The sequence below is a fragment of the Solanum lycopersicum genome, chromosome 8 (assembly GCF_036512215.1).
Source record: "Solanum lycopersicum chromosome 8, SLM_r2.1".
Taxonomy (NCBI): domain Eukaryota; kingdom Viridiplantae; phylum Streptophyta; class Magnoliopsida; order Solanales; family Solanaceae; genus Solanum; species Solanum lycopersicum.
In genome coordinates, this window is record NC_090807.1 from 3,203,600 (window position 1) to 3,223,565 (window position 19,966).

At 29.9% G+C, this 19,966-nt stretch overlaps 2 protein-coding genes, 1 long non-coding RNA gene and 1 other non-coding gene across 7 annotated transcripts; all 4 read left to right on the forward strand.

Annotated features, from left to right (window-relative positions):
* Positions 1 to 2,293: 2,293 nt before the first annotated feature.
* LOC101261050 (SUN family protein SUN19) lies at positions 2,294 to 4,421 on the forward strand. The gene is made up of 3 exons (XM_004244672.5): positions 2,294 to 2,691; positions 3,636 to 3,836; positions 3,936 to 4,421. The coding sequence occupies exons 1-3, from the start codon at positions 2,404 to 2,406 to the stop codon at positions 4,149 to 4,151; spliced, it is 705 nt and encodes a 234-aa protein (XP_004244720.1). The 5' UTR covers positions 2,294 to 2,403; the 3' UTR covers positions 4,152 to 4,421.
* A 1,778-nt stretch (positions 4,422 to 6,199) lies between these two features.
* LOC104648614 (uncharacterized) lies at positions 6,200 to 12,220 on the forward strand. Of its 4 annotated transcripts, none has more exons than XR_011211056.1 (5): positions 6,200 to 6,332; positions 8,480 to 8,575; positions 10,837 to 11,106; positions 11,194 to 11,363; positions 11,911 to 12,220. It is a non-coding gene; the product is annotated as an uncharacterized lncRNA (long non-coding RNA). The 4 variants fall into 4 exon arrangements; XR_011211057.1 differs by lacking the exon at positions 10,837 to 11,106 and adding an exon at positions 8,010 to 8,144 and having other exon boundaries at positions 6,203 to 6,332; positions 11,954 to 12,220; XR_011211054.1 differs by lacking the exons at positions 11,194 to 11,363; positions 11,911 to 12,220 and adding an exon at positions 8,010 to 8,144 and having other exon boundaries at positions 6,203 to 6,332; positions 10,837 to 11,145.
* Positions 12,221 to 13,171: 951 nt separating this feature from the next.
* LOC101261345 (SUN family protein SUN20) lies at positions 13,172 to 15,149 on the forward strand. The gene is made up of 3 exons (XM_004244673.5): positions 13,172 to 13,564; positions 14,415 to 14,615; positions 14,715 to 15,149. Exons 1-3 carry the CDS (start codon positions 13,277 to 13,279, stop codon positions 14,907 to 14,909), a joined length of 684 nt encoding a protein of 227 aa, XP_004244721.3. The 5' UTR covers positions 13,172 to 13,276; the 3' UTR covers positions 14,910 to 15,149.
* A 4,052-nt stretch (positions 15,150 to 19,201) lies between these two features.
* On the forward strand, positions 19,202 to 19,275 carry TRNAV-AAC (transfer RNA valine (anticodon AAC)). The gene has a single exon. It is a non-coding gene; the product is annotated as a tRNA-Val (tRNA).
* The last annotated feature ends 691 nt before the right edge of the window (positions 19,276 to 19,966 follow it).

The following is a 19,966-nucleotide window of genomic DNA, read 5'->3' on the forward strand; positions in this document are numbered from 1 at the left end:
AGTTTTCCTTGTATATATTTTCTACAAGGTTAATTTTTTTTAAAAAAATAATAATACCGATAATATATATAACTTAAACTTTATTATAGATGATAGCATATGATTGGTCGGTGTTCATTAATTAGTATGGAAAATAAGAAGATTTAGATCAAACAAAGTCAACAAATATCTAATAAGACAATTAAGAATTTTCCTAAGAGATATTGAATAAATCTTTAATATTTCACTCTCTTTGAAATATCAATATCATGTTAAATATTTGAACTCTATATTGTTTCTCCGTTTTAAAATAAATGTCATTTAGAGTGTGTTTAGTACGAAGAAAAATATTTTCTGAAAAATGTTTTTCAATTTTCTCATGTTTGGTTGGGACAAAAGTTTTGGAAAATATTTTCCAAATCAACTCATTTTCCTCAAAAAAAAAATAATTTTGCTTTTTAAAAAATATTTTCAACTTCAATTTTTTATTTTTAAACTCCTACCCCCACCCATCCACCCACCGCGCAAAAAAATTAATTTTGTTTTTTTAAATTACTACAAAATTCAAATTTTTATTTTTTCACTCCTACCCCCTCCCCCACCATCACCCCAAATAAAAATTGTTTTTAAAAAACATTTTCAATTTCATAAATTATTTTCTACTCTAGTAAAAATAAAAAATGTCTCTCAAAAACATTTTTCATTCATAAATCAAACACTAAAAATCATTTTCGAAAAATATTTTTTACTCACCAACCCAACATGAAAAAATAAGTCCAAAATCTACTTGTTTTCAAAGAAAACATTTTCTAGAAAAAAAATTCCACGAAAAACATTTTCCTTCGTACCAAACACATTCTTAATATTAAAAATTATTATTATTTCAAGGGCCATCAACTGGTTAAGTCAATAGGAAATTTACGTGATTCATTTATTCAAGGTTTCACACATGTTAATATATATATATATATATATATATATATATATATATATATATATAATTTTGCGATAAAATTAAAATTAAGAATTCGAAAAAAAATCGCATCTCAAAAGACTCTAGAAGATGTGGTGTCGGTAGCTAGCAAGAAAATGAAGTAAAAAATTATATAAAATTTTATATGTTACTTATTTTCCTAATTTTAATATTAAAATAACTTTCACGTGCGAAGTAAATCTAGTCACAAATTTATTCACATTATTATTTATATATTCAACAATAGGAATAACATATTTCTATTTTGGTAACATTATATTATTTTCTTTATGTCCATTTTGATGTAAACGTTTTACTTGTGTTTTTTTTTTTAATTTTACTTTCTTATTTTTTATTTGGAAACTTTAATTTAGATTGATAGGCTTCTATATTACTTCTTATTTTCTTTTTTTTTTATTAAAGAAATTGTTGTTGTTTTGCTACAAGTAAATATTTCTATATATTTGTGTAGTTGTTAGATCTTTGAAATCTACCGTTTTATATATGTCATGACATTAATAATATATAAGAAAATTTATTTAAAATAAAATAAAAAATTTAAAGTCAATTATTTTCAAACATATAATATTTTGTAATATTTTTTTTTGCAGCCCAATTAGGTAATAAGAAAATAATGCATATAAATTGGAAGGGTGGAAACAAAATAATAAATATATAGAAATAACAAGTGACACATAAATATATAATAGTAACAACAAAAAGTGTTTACATCAAAATATATATTTTTTTAAAAAGTGTAACTCACTAATAATTAGAATCTTAAATTATTTTATTTAAATAAGTCCATATTACAGACAAAACTTGTAATCTGAATACTCAGATTTATTTTTTTGTTAAAATAAAAGGAGAGATTTTTTTTAATGCAACTTTTGTCAAAGTAATATATTTTTATGAGCCATTGATAATGAAGAGAATATAAAAATCTATTGGCATCCTCAATTTCTAAAGAGCGCAATCCAAATTTAAATAGGATTTTCATATTATTAGATAATAATACCTTAGCCCCTAAAATAAAATTTTAATGCAAGAATTTAGATTTAATCCGAAAATAAGATTTTAATAGGTAAAATAAAATGACTTGGTGATTGGAAGAATTTATTAGTTGAATTACTCGACTATCTGAAATTTTAATAATGAGTGTTTGACTTTCCACTTTATCGTAACCCTTTTTCCTATTTTTCTCTCTCTTTTTAATATTTGGAATCCATATAAAACATGAGTCCAGATTCACGCTGAAAAGTTCCACATCGAAGACAATTCCTCTCCAATTTCTCCTTCTCCAATAATATATTGATGTCCTACAAGATATATTTGACTTGCTCACAACTTCCTTTATTTCTCACTCACTTTTCTTTTCAACCACTTTCTCTCTTTTCATCGACAAAAACAAATTCTCTTTTTTCTAATCTCACAATTATTATTACAATAATATGGGCAAAGCATCCAAATGGTTCAAAGCACTTCTTGGCTTCAAGAAAAATGAGTCTTCTATTTCTTCCACTAATAAGAAGAAATGGGGTGATGTCAAATCCTACAAAGATAAAGATTTTCAACAACATCATGAAAAATCACACTACATGAATAGTCGTGCTGGAGTGGACCTCGCGATTTATGAGGTCCACTCCAGCTTGACGACTAGTAGTGTGATCCGTACAACAACGTGGAACAGTGAGGAGTGGGCTGCCGTTGTGATACAATCATATTTTCGAGCTTATTTGGTTAGTTCTATTTACGTACTCTCTTTCTATTTCATTTTATGTGAAGATATTTGCTCGTGTGAAAAAAATAATTTGAGAGTTTTGAATTGTGTTTAATATGAGTTCTCCGGAAAAATAAATTGTTTTTATGGCAATCAAATATTAAAAATTATATTATAAGGGAATTAAACCTTCCATAGTTCATCACTATAGTTTCGATTTTAGAAAATGTTTAGATGGTGAGAGACAAACATGTTTTATCTATAAAATTAACCATTTCACTTAATATGAAAATTCAAGAAATATATATTTTTTAAAGAATTATGATCCTAAATATGTTGCAATATTTATGTGTGTGCAGTTAATTATAATTTTTTCTTAAACTTAAAAACTTAAATATATCACATATAATATTTGTGTACAGCTATAAGCCTATGTGAAATCAGGGTTAAAAAAAAACAAACAAATTAGCTATATGTTTTTTCTCCTCTGCTTAAGTTTTGATCAGTTGAGTTACTTAGTGATGTTTAGTGAGATCAACTTGGCCGATAATATAGTTGAGTTGCGCTCAAATTAACCATCGATCGATGCAAATTTATATGTATTTTTTTTGGGAATGCATGGGTTGGTGAGGTTGGCAGGGGGTGAGGGGGTGGGGTTAGCACATGCATGGTCAAATATATACAGGAAAAAGGAAAGTAGACTATTTTGGACCAGTGTGGACCAGATTGTCTAAAACTCTTGAAAAATTTGTGGTCCTAAGTGTACTTTAAAATTCTATGAAATTTTTCTAAACATTCACACTATGAGTAAGTTCAACATCACAATTTATTTATTTTTTAAAAAATTCATTAGCTCTAGTTCTTGTATTCGTCTCTGCACTATTTAATTATTCAAAAAAAAAAAACGAACGACACTTAATCATACACTCGTACTAATTTTTCATATTGTGTTTAAATTTAAAGTCAAGGAGAGCTTTACGCGCACTGAAGGGGCTTGTGAAACTACAAGCCCTAGTAAGAGGACACATTGTGAGGAAACAAGCCGCGGATATGCTAAGACGTATGCAAGCGTTGATAAGGGCTCAATCTAGAGCTCGTTTAGGACGATCTATGGTTTTTGAATCACCTCCTTTCAGCACGAAGTCTACTCAATCTATTCATCATGTCAGTAAACACATCATCTTCCTCATTTCATTTTACATTTTATATGTGACGATGATTTTTGACTGATCATGTCAGTTCATTTTGAATCCTGATATATAGGGTCCTACAACATCATCGAGATGTACTCGTTCGAGGACAGGACCATTTACGCCAACAAAGAGTAGTACACGAAGCTACACGAGTGATGAATACTCGAATAATCATCCAAATTACATGTCATACACCGAGGCAGCTAAGGCAAAAACGCGGTCTATGAGTGCACCAAGGCTAAGGTCTCAGTATGATAAGAAGTACGCAAGAAGTAACATGCAATAGGGTTCTAGTTGTTATGCTAATTTCACTAGCAAAGGTGTTTGTTCAGGTTCTGATAGAGTAGATAAGATTGGAGTGCATGTTACTGGCGATTTGGATGAATTTGGACGCGATTTTTGTCATATATATTGAGACAGATGATTCGAGTTCTTAGTTTGTAAGTTTGAGTTTCCAAGTTGCTTCATCATGCTAACATATACTTATATATATGTAGTTTTGAATGTTTAATGTCATGAACGCGCTTGAAATTGCATTTTTCGTTTGTGTTAGAAATCACTTTGTATTTTACTCCATTCACTTTTATCATCATGAGACATATGAGCTTTTTCGCGAAGAAAGTTTCATGTCTAACTATTTATATATCGATCAGAAAGAAGAAGTTGCAAATGCTATCGATGGTTCTAACATGATAAGACTAGGGTGTGTGAAGCTAGATGATATGAAGGGAATTTAATTGATTCTCATTTATCGAAAAATTATTTAGTGCATTTAGGTACAATACTTTTTCTATGCACGTATATAAAAATAAGGCATAATATATAAATGTGTCATTAACTTAGCTTCAAATCATATTTATGTCTTTCAACTTTGGATGTGCGCAAATAAACACTTAAACTTATATAAAGTTGAATAAATAGACACACATGTCCTACATGTCATTTTTTGTCCTACGTGGTGTTCTACTTGTATTGTGTCATGTAGGACTCATGTGTTTATTTATTTAAAAGTTAGATAGTTGAAGTGTCTGTTTGTGCATTACGAAAGTTGAAGGTCAAAGTTAAAAATTGAAGCCAAGTTTTGGGGTCATATATATATATATATATATATATATATATATATTATGCCTAAAAATAAATAGAACTTAATTATTTATTAGTACTTTCTTGTATGGTTTGAAGTGGGGGTAATTGGAAATATTACAATGAGTTGAATAGAAATCGGGTTGGGTCTTGACCCGCCCAAGTTTGCTTTTGGCTCAAATGGACTAAAAAATGGGTTGGGTCTTGATCCGCCCAACTTGACCCGATTAATCTAAAAAATTTAATATATTGATATTTAATTTTGTAATCAAAATTTGAATTTCCGCTCAAAAATTTTTTGTTTAAAAAGTAACAAATTGATACATAAATCCTAAAAGATGCAAAATAGATAATAATTTATACATTCAATATAGAAACATATCTTAACGGGTTAAAATAGGAGATTGAATTGGGCTCAATTGAGAATTATCTTCAAATGAGTTAAAATTGAACTCAATTCAAATTATCTTGAGTTCAACCCTTAAAATTTTGGACGAATTACGTATATTTGTGTTCATTTTTTACACCCCAAGTTTAAAATTTTGAATTTCTAGTACAAAATACATCTCAATAGTCAATGCATGTGTTAGCCTAGAGAGAAAAGAAACTAAGGTATTTAATCGTAATTTATGAGTTCAAATAAAGTCTAGCCAATTGCATGAAAAAGAACATTCCAAATAATAAATACTAAAGTTTTTCCACCCAATTGTAGATCCCAATTTCCATTAATTTGACTTATAATAACAATCCAAATTAATGGAAAAGATTTACTCCCTTCGTTCGATATTATTTATTATGATTTTTTTTGAGTCAAATTATAAAAAAATTATAAATTCATGTGAGAGGTCCTAAATTTGTGTACGATTATTTTTGGGTTGGAAACTTCTGGGCAAACATCCCCAAGGACCATCCAAGGGTCCTTGAGGAAGGACCCATGTTGGTGGCCAAGACTACTCAAGACAGCCCAACCTACCGAGGCAATCGATGCCCCATAGGTGGGGATTCGTCGCTGCATACTTAGGCGTGAGGAAGGAGGGGCCAAAGAACCTCATTCCCCAAACGCGGACCAAAAGAACAGCCTGTTGGTCAAGGGACGAGCCGTCGATGGTACAATTTTTCCTGCGCAGTCACTATAAGTTCAAGGGTGAATTGATAAATTCACCCCACGTACAAATAAGACTTTGATCAGTTCCTAAAGGGTATTTTGGGTATTTTAGATGTGTTTATAAATCTTTGACACCAGAAAATTTCATTCTTCCAAATCAAAATCCAAAGTCCCTTAGAAATTCCCTAGAACTCTATTGGAGCCAAAATTCAAGGAAGGGATTGGATTGGAGAATTGAATGGAGATTCTTCATCAAATTTAAGAATTAGATCCGTTGAGGTATGGTTTTTGATCCTTAAAACTCTATTCATCAAGTAGCCCAACTTTCAAAGAATTTTCTGAAGTTTTCAAAGATGACTGGTCCAATTTTATGATCTATACATGGGTTATTGCATTAAAGGTTTTTAAGCATTATATATTGATTAAAATGTTCTTAATTAGATGATTTTAACTCAATTAACCTATGAACCCATGTAATTGATGAACCCTAGTTTTTGACTACTTTATGGGTTGACTAAATGCTTATGAATTCTAGTGTAGTTTTCTATGGGCTAATGAATGATGTAATAATTGTATTCAATTGATGTATAGATTGTGTTATATTGATGAATCTATATTTAATTGACCTAGTTTCATTGAGTATGATGGTTTTTATATTGAATTGATGTTCATGACCATGGGTAAGGGCCTTATGGTATTGAATTGGATAATTTAGCATCGGATTGAGGTGTTGAGGATGGAGTGGTGGTATTCTACCCTAATTCCCTTTATTTCAATATATTTGTGTAGTTGTTAGATCTTTGAAATCTACCGTTTTATATATGTCATGACATTAATAATATATAAGAAAATTTATTTAAAATAAAATAAAAAATTTAAAGTCATTTATTTTCAAACATAAAATATTTTGTAATATTTTTTTTGCAGCCTGATTAGGTAATTAGAAAATAATGCAAATAAATTGGAAGGGATGGAAACACCATATATCTCTCTTTATTAGAAGTGACACTTGAGGAGTACGAACACTGCTATATGTAGTTGTACTAAGGGCCCGTTTGGCCATAAATTTTCCAAATAATATTTGGGAAAAATTTGGCAAATAATGTTTGTCCATATAATTTGCCATTATTTGCCAATTATTTTTGACAAATATCCCAAATTTCCAAATACTAGTTTTTTCTAGTATTTGGGCCAAATCTCATTATTTGGGATCTTTTAAAAATTAAAATTTTACCCCAATCTTTTATCTTTTACAAAAACACCCTCTCTAGTAGTTGCTTGCGTTGTATTACATCATTTTTTACGTGAACACCAAAATAGTGATGAAATATGTAGTGAATATTAAATAATGATATGATTGTTGATGAAAATTATTAACAATTGGCTTTAGGTAACAAAGTCATGTACTTTGTCTACTTCACGATGTATGGAATAATTCTTGTTGCACTCACTTCAAATTACCACACTGCTTTAGTGTCATGGACATTATTTGTTATTGTTGTAACGAACATTCATTGACTTGTAATACAAACTCTTAGTTAATTTTGATTGTTTTTAAAACTTGTGTGTATAAATCATATTTTTCTAATAAGGTGAAATATATTTCCCAAATTTTATGGCCAAACACATGGTGAAATTTCACCCAAATTTTCACTCAAATAATATTTGCCAAGAATATTTGGAAATCTATGGCCAAACGCTAGCTAAAACTAGCAAAATGTGTACAATAAATTAGGCCTATTTTGAGTTCAATGCCCACGTGTATGTATTTTAGGTCAATGACCTCCAAGTTTTCTTTTTTTGACAGACATGTAAGAAACAACTGATTTCTTTTTTATCTCTCTTTTCTCTGTAAAATTGATGCATTTCTTCCTCCAAATTAGTCTTGGTCGAAGAGTTGTAGGCATTTTCTTTTTTTTTCTTTTTATTTTTCTGAAAATTTTTAGCAACTAGCAGTTGCATTGGCATTTGGCAAGGCTATCCAATAGAGCCTCTCTCACCGGAAAATGAGTACCACGAAATTATTCAAAATTCCCAACTTTTCTGGAACAAGCTTCAACAATACTCCACATCACTGCCTACCAATTTCAAGTTAGTCCAATTTTCTCTCTTTCTTTCCATTTTATGACTTCAAAATGTATTTGGAACAGTTTACTCCGTGCAAGTATTTGAGGTATAAAATAATAGGGTAATAGTGTGTAAAACCTTTGCATACAAGACAAGTAAATTTTAACTTACATGTAATTGTACTCGATTTGCTTCGATGATTTTACTTTGTTATCATCTAATTAGTGTCTAACTAAATTATCTTGCTCAAAATTTAAGGTGGCAAATTGAAATGTAAAATTGAATCGTCCAGATTATGCACTTAAGGTGCTTGATGATATGTCCGATTATCTTATTATAAATAGTCTTTGTCTTTTTAGATTTTAGCAGAGAAATATCAAGGACAGCTGATGATCGTGCTTGAGTCTGAGGTCAACTACCATTGAAGATTTGAATTATCTTATTGCTAATGCAAGGTATCAGTTTCTGCTACAGTTCTGTTTTGTTATGTCTGCGTGAAAACATGTAAAGTACCAACACAGTTCATGTGAATTTGTTAAGGAACACTTTTTTCAGTTCAAGTATGTTTTTAAATATGTTGCAATTCATTCTAAGAGGGTCTGGAAACAAAAGAAGATTGTGTAAAATGATATTCGACAGAGAAAGGAATAGGAATAACAACATTAAGCTTCTTGAAAGTTTAAACAAATCTAAATAGCACGTGAAATCTAATAAGTAAATATCGAGCAAGTGTTTACATCATATTCTTCTGTGAATTGTCTTAGCAGGGGTAGCTCGACAGTTTTAAAAAAACACATGTGCCTTAGGACCCCAAATTTGAAGGGGGCTCATTTTAAATAGTAATAGGTTATAGGTTTTTTTTTTTAACAAATATTAAATATTATTTGTAGAAAAAGTAAACTTTTCATGAAAATGAAGGAATCATTAGAAGAAAATTGACATATTTGGAGTACTGCACATCATGAAAAATAATTTAAAATAAAAATGATTATACTATCAGTTGAAAATTAGAAGAAATCGTTTATATAAAAGTTCTTAACAATTCAAGTTTAAGGCCCCATTTGATTTTTGCTTTGCCACTAATATGCTTGAGCCGCTCTTGTGTTTTAGCTATTATGGTGGTGTACATATGTCAGGGTCAACCACATGCATATTCTATATAATTTACACTGCAATATTAATTTATGTAGATTGTTAAATATCTTTTAAGATGCAGTGTTGATATTTTTACCTATTTCATAGGATACTACAAGAATTATCCCATCATGTAATATGCAGTTTTGACTTTACATCTTGCAGTATTCTATAAAAGTTGCAGGTCCGCTGTGTGATGTTTTTTATATTATGATGTGTGATTCTATAAAAATTCTCTGTGTGTGTTGCTTCGTATTATTATTAAGTACCTATTCAAAGGTAGCTGGTGGATGTGAACCTGAATATAACTACAGCCTGCATTCTGTCAATATGACAAAAATGTGTAGAGAGATTAATTTGATTCATTCATCAACCCAAATTCTGACTCGAAGTGAGACCCTAAAATAATAAAGTAGGACGTAGCTATGTGGACATGTGTAATCTGGATGGTCAATGAACCAATATCATATGAGGAGTAAAGTTGGTTTTCATAGTTCTTATTGGTCAAAGCAACGCATGGCCATTTCACACATGACTTGAGTACGCAGGAAGCTGTCTGAAAATTCTCAATTGTCTCTCCATCTTATTTTTGTTCTGCTTGCTAGACAAAAGTATATGTGGGTATCTTTCATGCTCAGTACAGAATCGGTAAGAAATTAAATAAATATAAATATTGTACACAATTGTATGTTCAAAACATTACAATGCCCATAACAAGGAAAAATGGAATTGGACTGAAAAGGCCTAAACTTGAGAAAGAAGGAAAAAGAACATACATGACACTACCGTAATAGGACTTGCCGCACTTCTTGAAACGAAAATACCAAGACTATGACTGCATCACCTTATGTTGTTCAACACATGTAGGTGCCTTGGATGCTTGACACTTCCACATTGGCCTCTCAAGCGGAAAAATGGGATTATTACGTGTAGTACCTTTGCTAATGTTCTCATCGAATGATGATGAACTATTCGATTTCAAATCCTCTTTAGGGCTTGGTTGATCCCTGAAGCTACAAACGTTAAGTGATAACTTTTTCTGCTTAAGCCCTCCTTTTTTTTTTTCTCAATACAGTAACTATCATTTACAGAAGCCCCAACTTTCTCCTCTGGGATAAGTGATTCTCATTCCTTTAATCCGTATTTACATAGTCAGCTACTAGAGTGTGATGCTTCCCCGTTTTTCATATGTGTGTGGTCAGATTTACTGAATTTTCTGTTTAAATCTACTCTAAGAAAAGTCCTGCACTCTCCAAAAATATTATTGCATCTTTGTTGGATCCTCCAAGAATGTACTATTTTTGAAGGATCTGACACACACCCAATAACATTTTTTAAGAGTCCGAGCAACATGGATTTTACCCATCATAAATAAAAGCTAATGAAGATTCCCATCATACTGCCACATTGGTGTTAAATATTGATCTTGATATATTACATGCTGAATTGTAAGACTCCATAAGAGAAAAACATGTGAGACAATCATTATAATTGGAACACCTTCAATGGTGGTAGTTGGTCATGTTATGACACTTCATGGTCGCGTTGCCTCAATATTAATTGAGCTTGGTTTGTTAATTAGGAGTATGTGAAGAGGTTCTGCAGGAGCAGAAACAAGTCCAAGAAAGAGACTATTATGAAGCGCACCTAGAAATATGAGGTTGATGAATAAAGAAGATATTTATTCACAGTTGAAGAAACTGAACAAGTATGCTTGTGTCATTCATGTGTTGGTTCAAGATTGTTTTTGGCTGACACATTACAGTAGATTGGCTTTTGATTTATAAAAACAAAAACATCCCTGCTTGACTGGGTGGTACCTTCTTTCTACAAAGTTTGTCTTGAAGATGAGGTTGTAATGTTCATTAATCTTCCTTCTTCGATTGATTTATTTTTATGTGAAATATTTCTTGATGAGAAGATATTTGTAAATCTACAGTTGACAGACTAATCAGGATATAGAAAAGAATGCATAGCTTTACCGGGTTGAAGAAAAATGAATAAGATCGGTAAAATTTCCAACTTGACTGAATGAGACTTCGACTGCACAACTTCACTTAACTTTCATGTTGTCTGTTGGAGAAGAGAGAATATTATTCAAAAATAAATGTAAGTTGTATTTTTAAGTCTTTCAAGTACATTCCAAATTATTTTTTGCACCTTTTAAATTTTGTGTCCCTGTAACACATTTTCTGTGGAAAAAGAATTGTCGAATTGTAGTTTGTATATTAATAATGACTGCTGACTGATTTTCTGTGTTAATTGAGCTCCTCTAAAGGTCCCTAAGAGAACACGAGTATACTTCTACTATGAGAAGACTGTTTAAATTGTTTTTATTTGTTGCTTATTTTATTTTATTTTTTTTGTATAGAACATACAAAGTTTATTATGTTTGTGCAGTTTATTCGTCATGATTGAGAAGGAACTTATAGCACATAAATGGTTATGAGATGAAGATGAAAGCAAAAGTTAATAGCATGATATATGCTATTTGATCTTTTATGATTTTGTAATTTGTGTTTGATTGTTTCTTCTAGCTTGCTTTTGCAAGAGTTTCTTAATGGTTTGCTATTTGTCTTATGATATATGACTTATTTATCACGTTATTACGAATTAATTTTTTATCAGCTATGTCATCTCCATATTCCCTTTATAGGTTGTGATTGCATACACAATTTTTCTTCATGTTTCATCCATAGGGAAGATCCAATCGTTACTAGATCAAAAGCTGATTTCTCGGGTAGTAGGTGAATTTGATTCCGCGGGGCTGCTTTCATTTGGCGTTTTCTTCCTTTTGTGTAAAGAGATGAAATAATGTACTGTTTGTCTTGAACTTGATTGTCTAAGTCAAATTTATTAGCCATTATTGGTGTAGTTTTGTTTTGGATATATGCAATGCCTATATTACTTGGGAAGACATTCTCCCGTGTAAAATAAGTACTTATACGACCTATTTTTACATTAAAGTAGTTATGTCTTTATGTTTTCTTTTTGACAACTTTACATCAAATAACTGCAAAACAAAAATTACTTTAGAATATCAAATATTGGGCCCGTGTTCGGCACGGGCCATACTTCTCTAGTGTGTGTGTGTGTATATATATATATATATATATGTATATGACTAATAATAAATATATAGAAATAACAAGTGACACATAAATATATAGTAGTAACAACAAAAAGCGTTTACATCAAAATATATATTTGTTAAAAAGTGACTCACTAATATATAGAATCTTAAATTATTTTTATTTCAATATATCCATATTACAGACAAAACTTGTAATCTGAATACTCAGATTTTTTAATTTTTTTTTGTTAAAATAAAAGGAGAGAATTTTTAATGCAACTTTTGTCAAAGTAATATATTTTTATGAGCCATTGATAATGAAGAGAATATAAAAATTTATTGGCATCCTCGATTTCTAAAAAGCGTAATCCAAATTTAAATAGAATTTTCATATCAATTTTAGATATCGAATAAAAAATTAAAAAATGAGTGAGCTTGAGTTCGTAAATAGAAGTCTTTTAAGTTTGAATGTTAGATGTTAAGTTGTCTTTATTAGATAATAATACCTTAGCCCCTTTAAATAAAATTTTAATACAAGAATTTAGATTTAATCCGAAAATGAGATCTTAATAGGGAAAATAAAATGACTTAGTGATTGGAAGAATTTATTAGTTGAATTACTCGGCTATCTGAAATACTTTTATTTTAATAATGAGTGTTTGACTTTCCACTTTATCGTAATCCTTTTTCCTATTTTTCTCTCTCTTTTTAATATTCGAAATCCATATAAAACCTGAGTCCAAATTCACGCTGAAAAGTCCCACATCGAAAACAATTCCTCTCCAATTTCTCCTTCTCCAATAATATATTGATGTCCTACAAGATATATTTGACTTGCTCACAACTTCCTTTATTTCTCACTCACTTTTCTTTTCAACCACTTTCTCTCTTCTCATTGACAAAAACAAATTCTTTTTTTTTCTAATCAAACAATTATTATTACAATAATATGGGCAAAGCATCCAAATGGTTTAAAGCACTTCTTGGCTTCAAGAAAAATGACTCTTCTATTTCTTCCACTAATAAGAAGAAACGGGGTGATGTCAAATCCTACAAAGATAAAGATTTTCAACAACATCACGAAAAATCACACTACATGAATAGTAGTGCTGGAGTGGACCCCGCGATTTATGAGGTCCACTCCAGCTTGACGACTAGTAGTGTGATCCGTGCAACGATGTGGAGCGGCGAGGAGTGGGCTGCCGTTGTGATACAATCACATTTTCGAGCTCATCTGGTTAGTTCTATTATACGTATTCTCTGTCTGTTTTATTTTATGTGCAGGTATTTACTCGTGTGAAAAAAATAATCTGAGAGTTTTGAATTGTGTTTAATATGAGTTCTTCGGAAAAATAAGTTGTTTTTATGGCAATTAAATATTAAAAATTGTATTAGAAGGGAATTAAACCTTCTATAGTTGAGAGTTTTTTTTTGGGGGGGGGGGGGGTTGGGGGTGGGAAGAACCGGTTCCCAATATACGCTCTAGTTGAGAAATTGAGTCACCCTAAACTTTTTTTGGATATAAAGTTACGTACCTACGTTGAATAAAGAATACAATATACTCCATGTGAAATCAGGGTTCAAAAAAAAACTAAAACAAACAAATTAGCTATATGTTTTTTCTCCTCTGCTTAAGTTTTGATCAGTTGAGTTACTTAGTGATGTTTAATGAGATCAACTTGGTCGATAAATAGTTGAGTTGCGCTCAAATTAACCATCGATCGATGCAAATTTATATATATTTTTTTTGGGAATGCATGGGTTGGTGAGGTCGGCAATGGGGTGGGGTGTTAGCACATGCATGGTCAAATATTTACAGGAAAAAGGGAAGTAGACTATTTTGGACCAGATTGTCTAAAACTCTGAAAAATTTGTGGTCCTAAGTGTACTTTAAAATTCTATGAAATTTTTCTATACATTCACACTATGAGTAAGTTCAACATCACAATTTATTTTATTTTTAAAAAAATTCACTAGCTCTAGTTCTTGTATTCGTCTTTGCACCATTTAATTATTTTAAAAAAAAATACGAACGACACTTGATCATACATTCGTACTAATTTTCCATATTGTGTTTAAATTTAAAGTCAAGGAGAGCTTTACGCGCACTGAAGGGGCTTGTGAAATTTCAAGCCCTAGCAAGAGGACACATTGTAAGGAAACAAGCCGCGGATATGCTAAGACGTATGCAAGCGTTGATAAGGGCTCAATCTAGAGCTCGTTTAGGACGATCTATGGTTTTTGAATCACCTCCTTTCAACGCGAAGTCTACTCAATCTATTCATCATGTAAGTAAACACATCATCTTCCTCATTTCATTTTACTTTTTATATGTGACGATAATGTTTGACTGATCATGTCAGTTCATTTTGAATCCATATATATAGGGTCCTACAACATCATCGAGATGTACTCGTTCTAGGACAGGACCATTTACGCCAACAAAGAGTAGTACACGAAGCTACACGAGTGATGAATACTCGAATAATCATCCAAATTACATGTCATACACCGAGGCAGCTAAGGCAAAAACGCGGTCTATGAGTGCACCAAGGCTAAGGTCTCAGTATGATAAGAAGTAACATGCAAAAGGGTTCTAGTTGTTATGCTAATTTCACTAGCAAAGGGGTTTGTTCAGGTTCTGATAGAGTAGATAAGATTGGAGTGCATGTTAGTGGAGATTTGGATGAATTTGGACGCGGTTTTTGTCATATATATTGAGACAGATGATTCGATTTCTTAGTTTGTAAGTTTGAGTTTCCAAATTGTTTCATCATGCTAACATATACTTATATATATGTAGTTTTGAATGTTTAATGTCATGAACGCGCTTGAACCTACATTTTTCATTTGTGTTAGAAATCATTTTGTATTTTATTCCATTCACTTTTATCATCGTGAGACATATGAGCTTTTTCGCGAAGAAAGTTTCATGTCTAACTATTTATATATCGATCAGAAAGAATAAGTTGCAAATGCTATCGATGGTTCTAACATGATTAGACTGGGGTGTGTGAAGCTAGATGATATGAAGGGAATTTAATTGATTCTCATTTATCGAAAACTTATTTAGTGCATTTAGGTACAATACTTTTTCTATGCACGTATATAAAAATAAGGCATAATATATAAATGTGTCATGAGAGAACCAGACAAGCAGACGAGTACGACAACGGATTAATACCCCCTCCCCCTCTTACTACATTTGAAGATTCTGAAAAGGAGAGTGAGTATGGTTACGTCAGAAAGGTAGTACTATTTTCATTTGAGATTCAATTTGATTGGAGTATGAGCTTTTACTAACGTCGTTCCAATTTATGTGACACTTTGAAAGTAAAAAATTAGAGTTAAAGCTCATTTATGTGACAATTTCTGAGCTTTCTGATAAATCGGACCAAACTGATTTACTAATGGGATGCCCTAACTTAGATGTTGATGACGAGATTCCACTAAAGCATTAAAAGATGACAAACTTTTAAGTATGGTTCGAAATTTTGAATTTCTAGTACTACAATATATAGCAGCAAGAATTGAAAAAAAGAAATAATACATAGATAATTTCTTAAATTTATTAATAAATATTTTAAATATTGAAACTTTAGCATATTCAATTGTGCATTCAATTACATAAATAATAAAAGTGTCATTATTAGACACTTTTAATTCAAATTTATTAAAAATATTTTTCATTTATGTTTTTAAAGCGTCTATTACATAGACAAATAAACTACTTAAAATATATCAACTCTTTTAACTATACACCTTAGCTTCAATAATCTAACGAACTACTTAACATACCTATAATAGAATTGTTACAATTATTTTTTAATAAACAAAAAATATTATATTATGTCTTTCTTTTAGTTCATGTCGAAACATTAAAGAATATTTCTTTTATGTTTATCAATTTTTAAATTTAACTCCCACATAATATATTTAAGATCATAAGATTAAAAATATTTTGATATATATATATATAGACAAAGAGTTTAAGACCATAGAAAAGTAAAAAAATTTATCAAAAAATAACTTTTGGATCTCAAAATAAAAAAATAAAATGGGAAAGCAAGTGAAGTTTGAAAACCTATTCCATTATACAGAAAATGAGGGTTTAGAGTTTATTTTTCAAAAAATATCCTAGAATAGTTGTTTGATGTTTTTAAGGGAATGATTAAAAATGAGTTACATGATATGGATCTTGGATCTTGTTAGATGGAGCTGAATATTTCAAAACCTAAATGGATTCATACACTATTACACTCTCCTCTAATGTGTGTATTACTTTGTTGAAATATTGTTATATTTTACCCTAATATATGTATTTTACTTTGTTGAAATAGTATCTTAATTCCTTTATTGAAATAGTGTTACATTCTTCATTAGTGTGTATGTAGTTCTTTGTTTAAATAGAATATGATAAATTTATAAGTTGTTAATTATTGAGACTTATAATACTTTTTACTTTATTGTCAAATAATATATGTCATTTACTCTAATTCATTTTATGTATCACTCATAGAATTTTGAAAGTCAAATAATTTTTTATATTATTTTTAAATATTTTAACTTATCAATTATTGTAACTAAAAGTTTTATTACTGTAATTTTTAAATATATAACAAGTTAAAAAGAAAATGTAAAACAAAATTAAAAGGAAAAAAGTGCAGAATTAATGGTCAATTTAATGTGATGCAAATGAAATTTGAAGAAGCAGCCAAGTCGTGTTGTATATTTTATTTTATTTTTTAATAAGTTGTTAATCAATTATTATGACTTATAGTACTATTGTATTTTTAACATTATTTTTATAAATAACATACGTTTCTTCTTTATTCCAAATTTATGTGGCAAAATAGAATTTAAAGAGTTAATCACTTTTTATATAATTTTTCAATATTTGAACTAAGCGAAATAGACCATTTATATCCTTCATTACATTTTTGGAGCAAAAATACCCCCGTTGTTATCCTAGGAGACCACAAATACCCTCAAGAGTTAACACCCCAATTTTTTAGTGACGTGGCATGCCACATGGGACTAATCCCTCCACCTAAGCGTTGCCAACTAGGATTCACTACAAAAAGAACTAGACCTTTAGCGACGACAATAATCGCCACAAAAGCCCAAAAAATCATCACTAAAAGTTTTTAATGTTAAATTCTAATTTTGTGTTTTTTTCTTCATTGTTTTTAAAAAACAAAAATGATATCGATTAAGTAGGAGTTTGAAGACATTGTATGTTTTATTTTTATGTTATATATAAAAACATATAAAATGTAAAAGGATGAATTATATAGTAGGAGATGTGAATCGAAAAGTAATTTTCATAATTTTTCGTAATAATATTGAGTGTTTTTAATATTGATATTGCAAGTTATTTATTTTAGAAACTTAGGTTGCAATTAAAAATTAATCATCATATTTTTTTTGGTTGAAAAAATAGGTTTTATTAGCAAATGGTTGTTGGAGCCTTAGTCATCACTAAAAATCACTCGTAACCTTTAGTGGCAAAATTTTGGGATTTTGTGGCAACTTTGTCGCCACTAAAGGTCAAGTTCTTTTGTAGTGAATCTTAGTTGGCAACGCTTAGGTGGAGGGATTAGTCCCATGTGGCATGTCACGTCACTAAAAAAATGAGGTGTTAACTCTTGAGGGTATTTCTGGTCTCCTAGGGCAACGGCGGAGGTACTTTTAATCCCAAAATGTAATTGAGGGTATAAGTGGTCTATTTCGCATAGTTCGGGGCAATTTTAACCTTTTTCGTATAATAATTTATAATACTTTTTAAATAAACTTTAATAATATATATTATTTCTTCTATCTTAATTTTTATGTGAAACTAATAAAATTTTGAGTGTCAATATCTTTTTAATACTATTTTTAATAATGAACAACAACGTTTTAAAAGGCGGGGTGGTGAGGCGAGGCGTTTTATACGATATGGGGCGAGTTGTAAGCCTCGAGACACGAGGCGTAAGTCCCATGGATCTACGGGGCATAGTCGCATGTATATTCAATTTTTAGTTTTATTACTAATAAAATAAGCAAAAGTAAACTTTTTAATAAATTATGATTTTTATGTGAGATAAAGTTTTAATATTCAATAATGAAGAAAAAAAATTATCATTGTTATTTGAGAAATATCATTCAAAAAATTCAAAAATTACATTAAAAACGCCTCGGCGTACGTTTTTACGCCCAGAATTTACGTTTTTATGTTTAGGGCTTATGCCTCAAATTTTAGGACTTACACCTTATGGATCTATGTTTTTAATTTACGCTCCAAAATGTTTTTGATACGCCCGACCCCGAAACTTGCCTGAAAAACTTTTTTGAAAGCACTGATGAACAATCATATCGTCATTTAAATTTGGCCTTAGTAATGAAATATGAAACATTAAATTTTTTTAAAATTTTACACATTTTAAAATACTAATATATAGTAGAATAACTATTGAAAACGTTTTAAAATTTTACACATTTTAATTTTTGACAGTCTGAAAAACATTTCTCCACTTGATTAAGTATACTTAAAAATACTCTTCTATGTATGTTGCATGTCCTCCACCAATACATATATGTGAAATTTTATATTGATATGCCACACAAAGATACACGCAAAAAGCGGCAAAAAAAAACAAATAGAAATTCTCATCTGAATTTGTTTCGAAAAGTTAACTATACGCTCTTATTTAAAGTAATATTATTCTTTGATAAATCTATATTTAAATATTGAAACTTCGTCATATTCAATCGCGCATCTAAATACATATATAAAGTGTTACTATTAGACACTTTCGATTCAATTTTTTGTAAAAAAAATATGTTTTCACTTTTTTAATAAATTTTAAACGACGAAAAACATAGCAAATGAGGTTTCGTGGTGTAGTTGGTTATCACGTCAGTCTAACACACTGAAGGTCTCCGGTTCGAGTCCGGGCGAAGCCATTTTTCTCTTTAAATCTTTTTTTGGTAAATATTCGAATCGATGAAACGTTATTGCTTTATTGATATCGAGTTATTAATTTGATAGTTTATCCAATTTTCTTAAAAATTTAACCGATGAGTCGATGACCCGTATAAACTTAACAAAAATTATATTTTTAACCGTCGAGGCAAATCTTAACCTTCAATGTTATATGTTGATTCTGTCGAATGTTATTTTATCGGTTGATTTGATTCGATGTTAAAAATTTTTTATTATTGAGTTTTCTCTTTCTCTTTTTTTTTTTAAGTAGATTTGCACTTCTGCCCCTATGTTATGTTGGTCTTTAATTTATGTTAGTTCGTTATAATAAATAATTTTGTCACATAGTATGAAAGTATATTTTTATATCATAATATTTCATAAATAATGCTCAGGTATGAATTTAATTTCTAAACAACTTATCTCTGATTAAACACAAATAAAATTGTTTAATGACAAAAAATTAAAAATCAGTCACAATTTATTAAAATTTTTCCATTTTTTTATTTTTAAAAATAATTTTTTTTTTGTCCCAACTGAAATAACTACTTTATTTTTTGTGTTATGTCCTTAATGTTAGGGAATTTTAGCTTATCCATTCATTTTAAGAAATTGGTTCCTAACCACTAAAAAAGAAGAATAAATCAACTAATTGTTCATTAGTACATAATT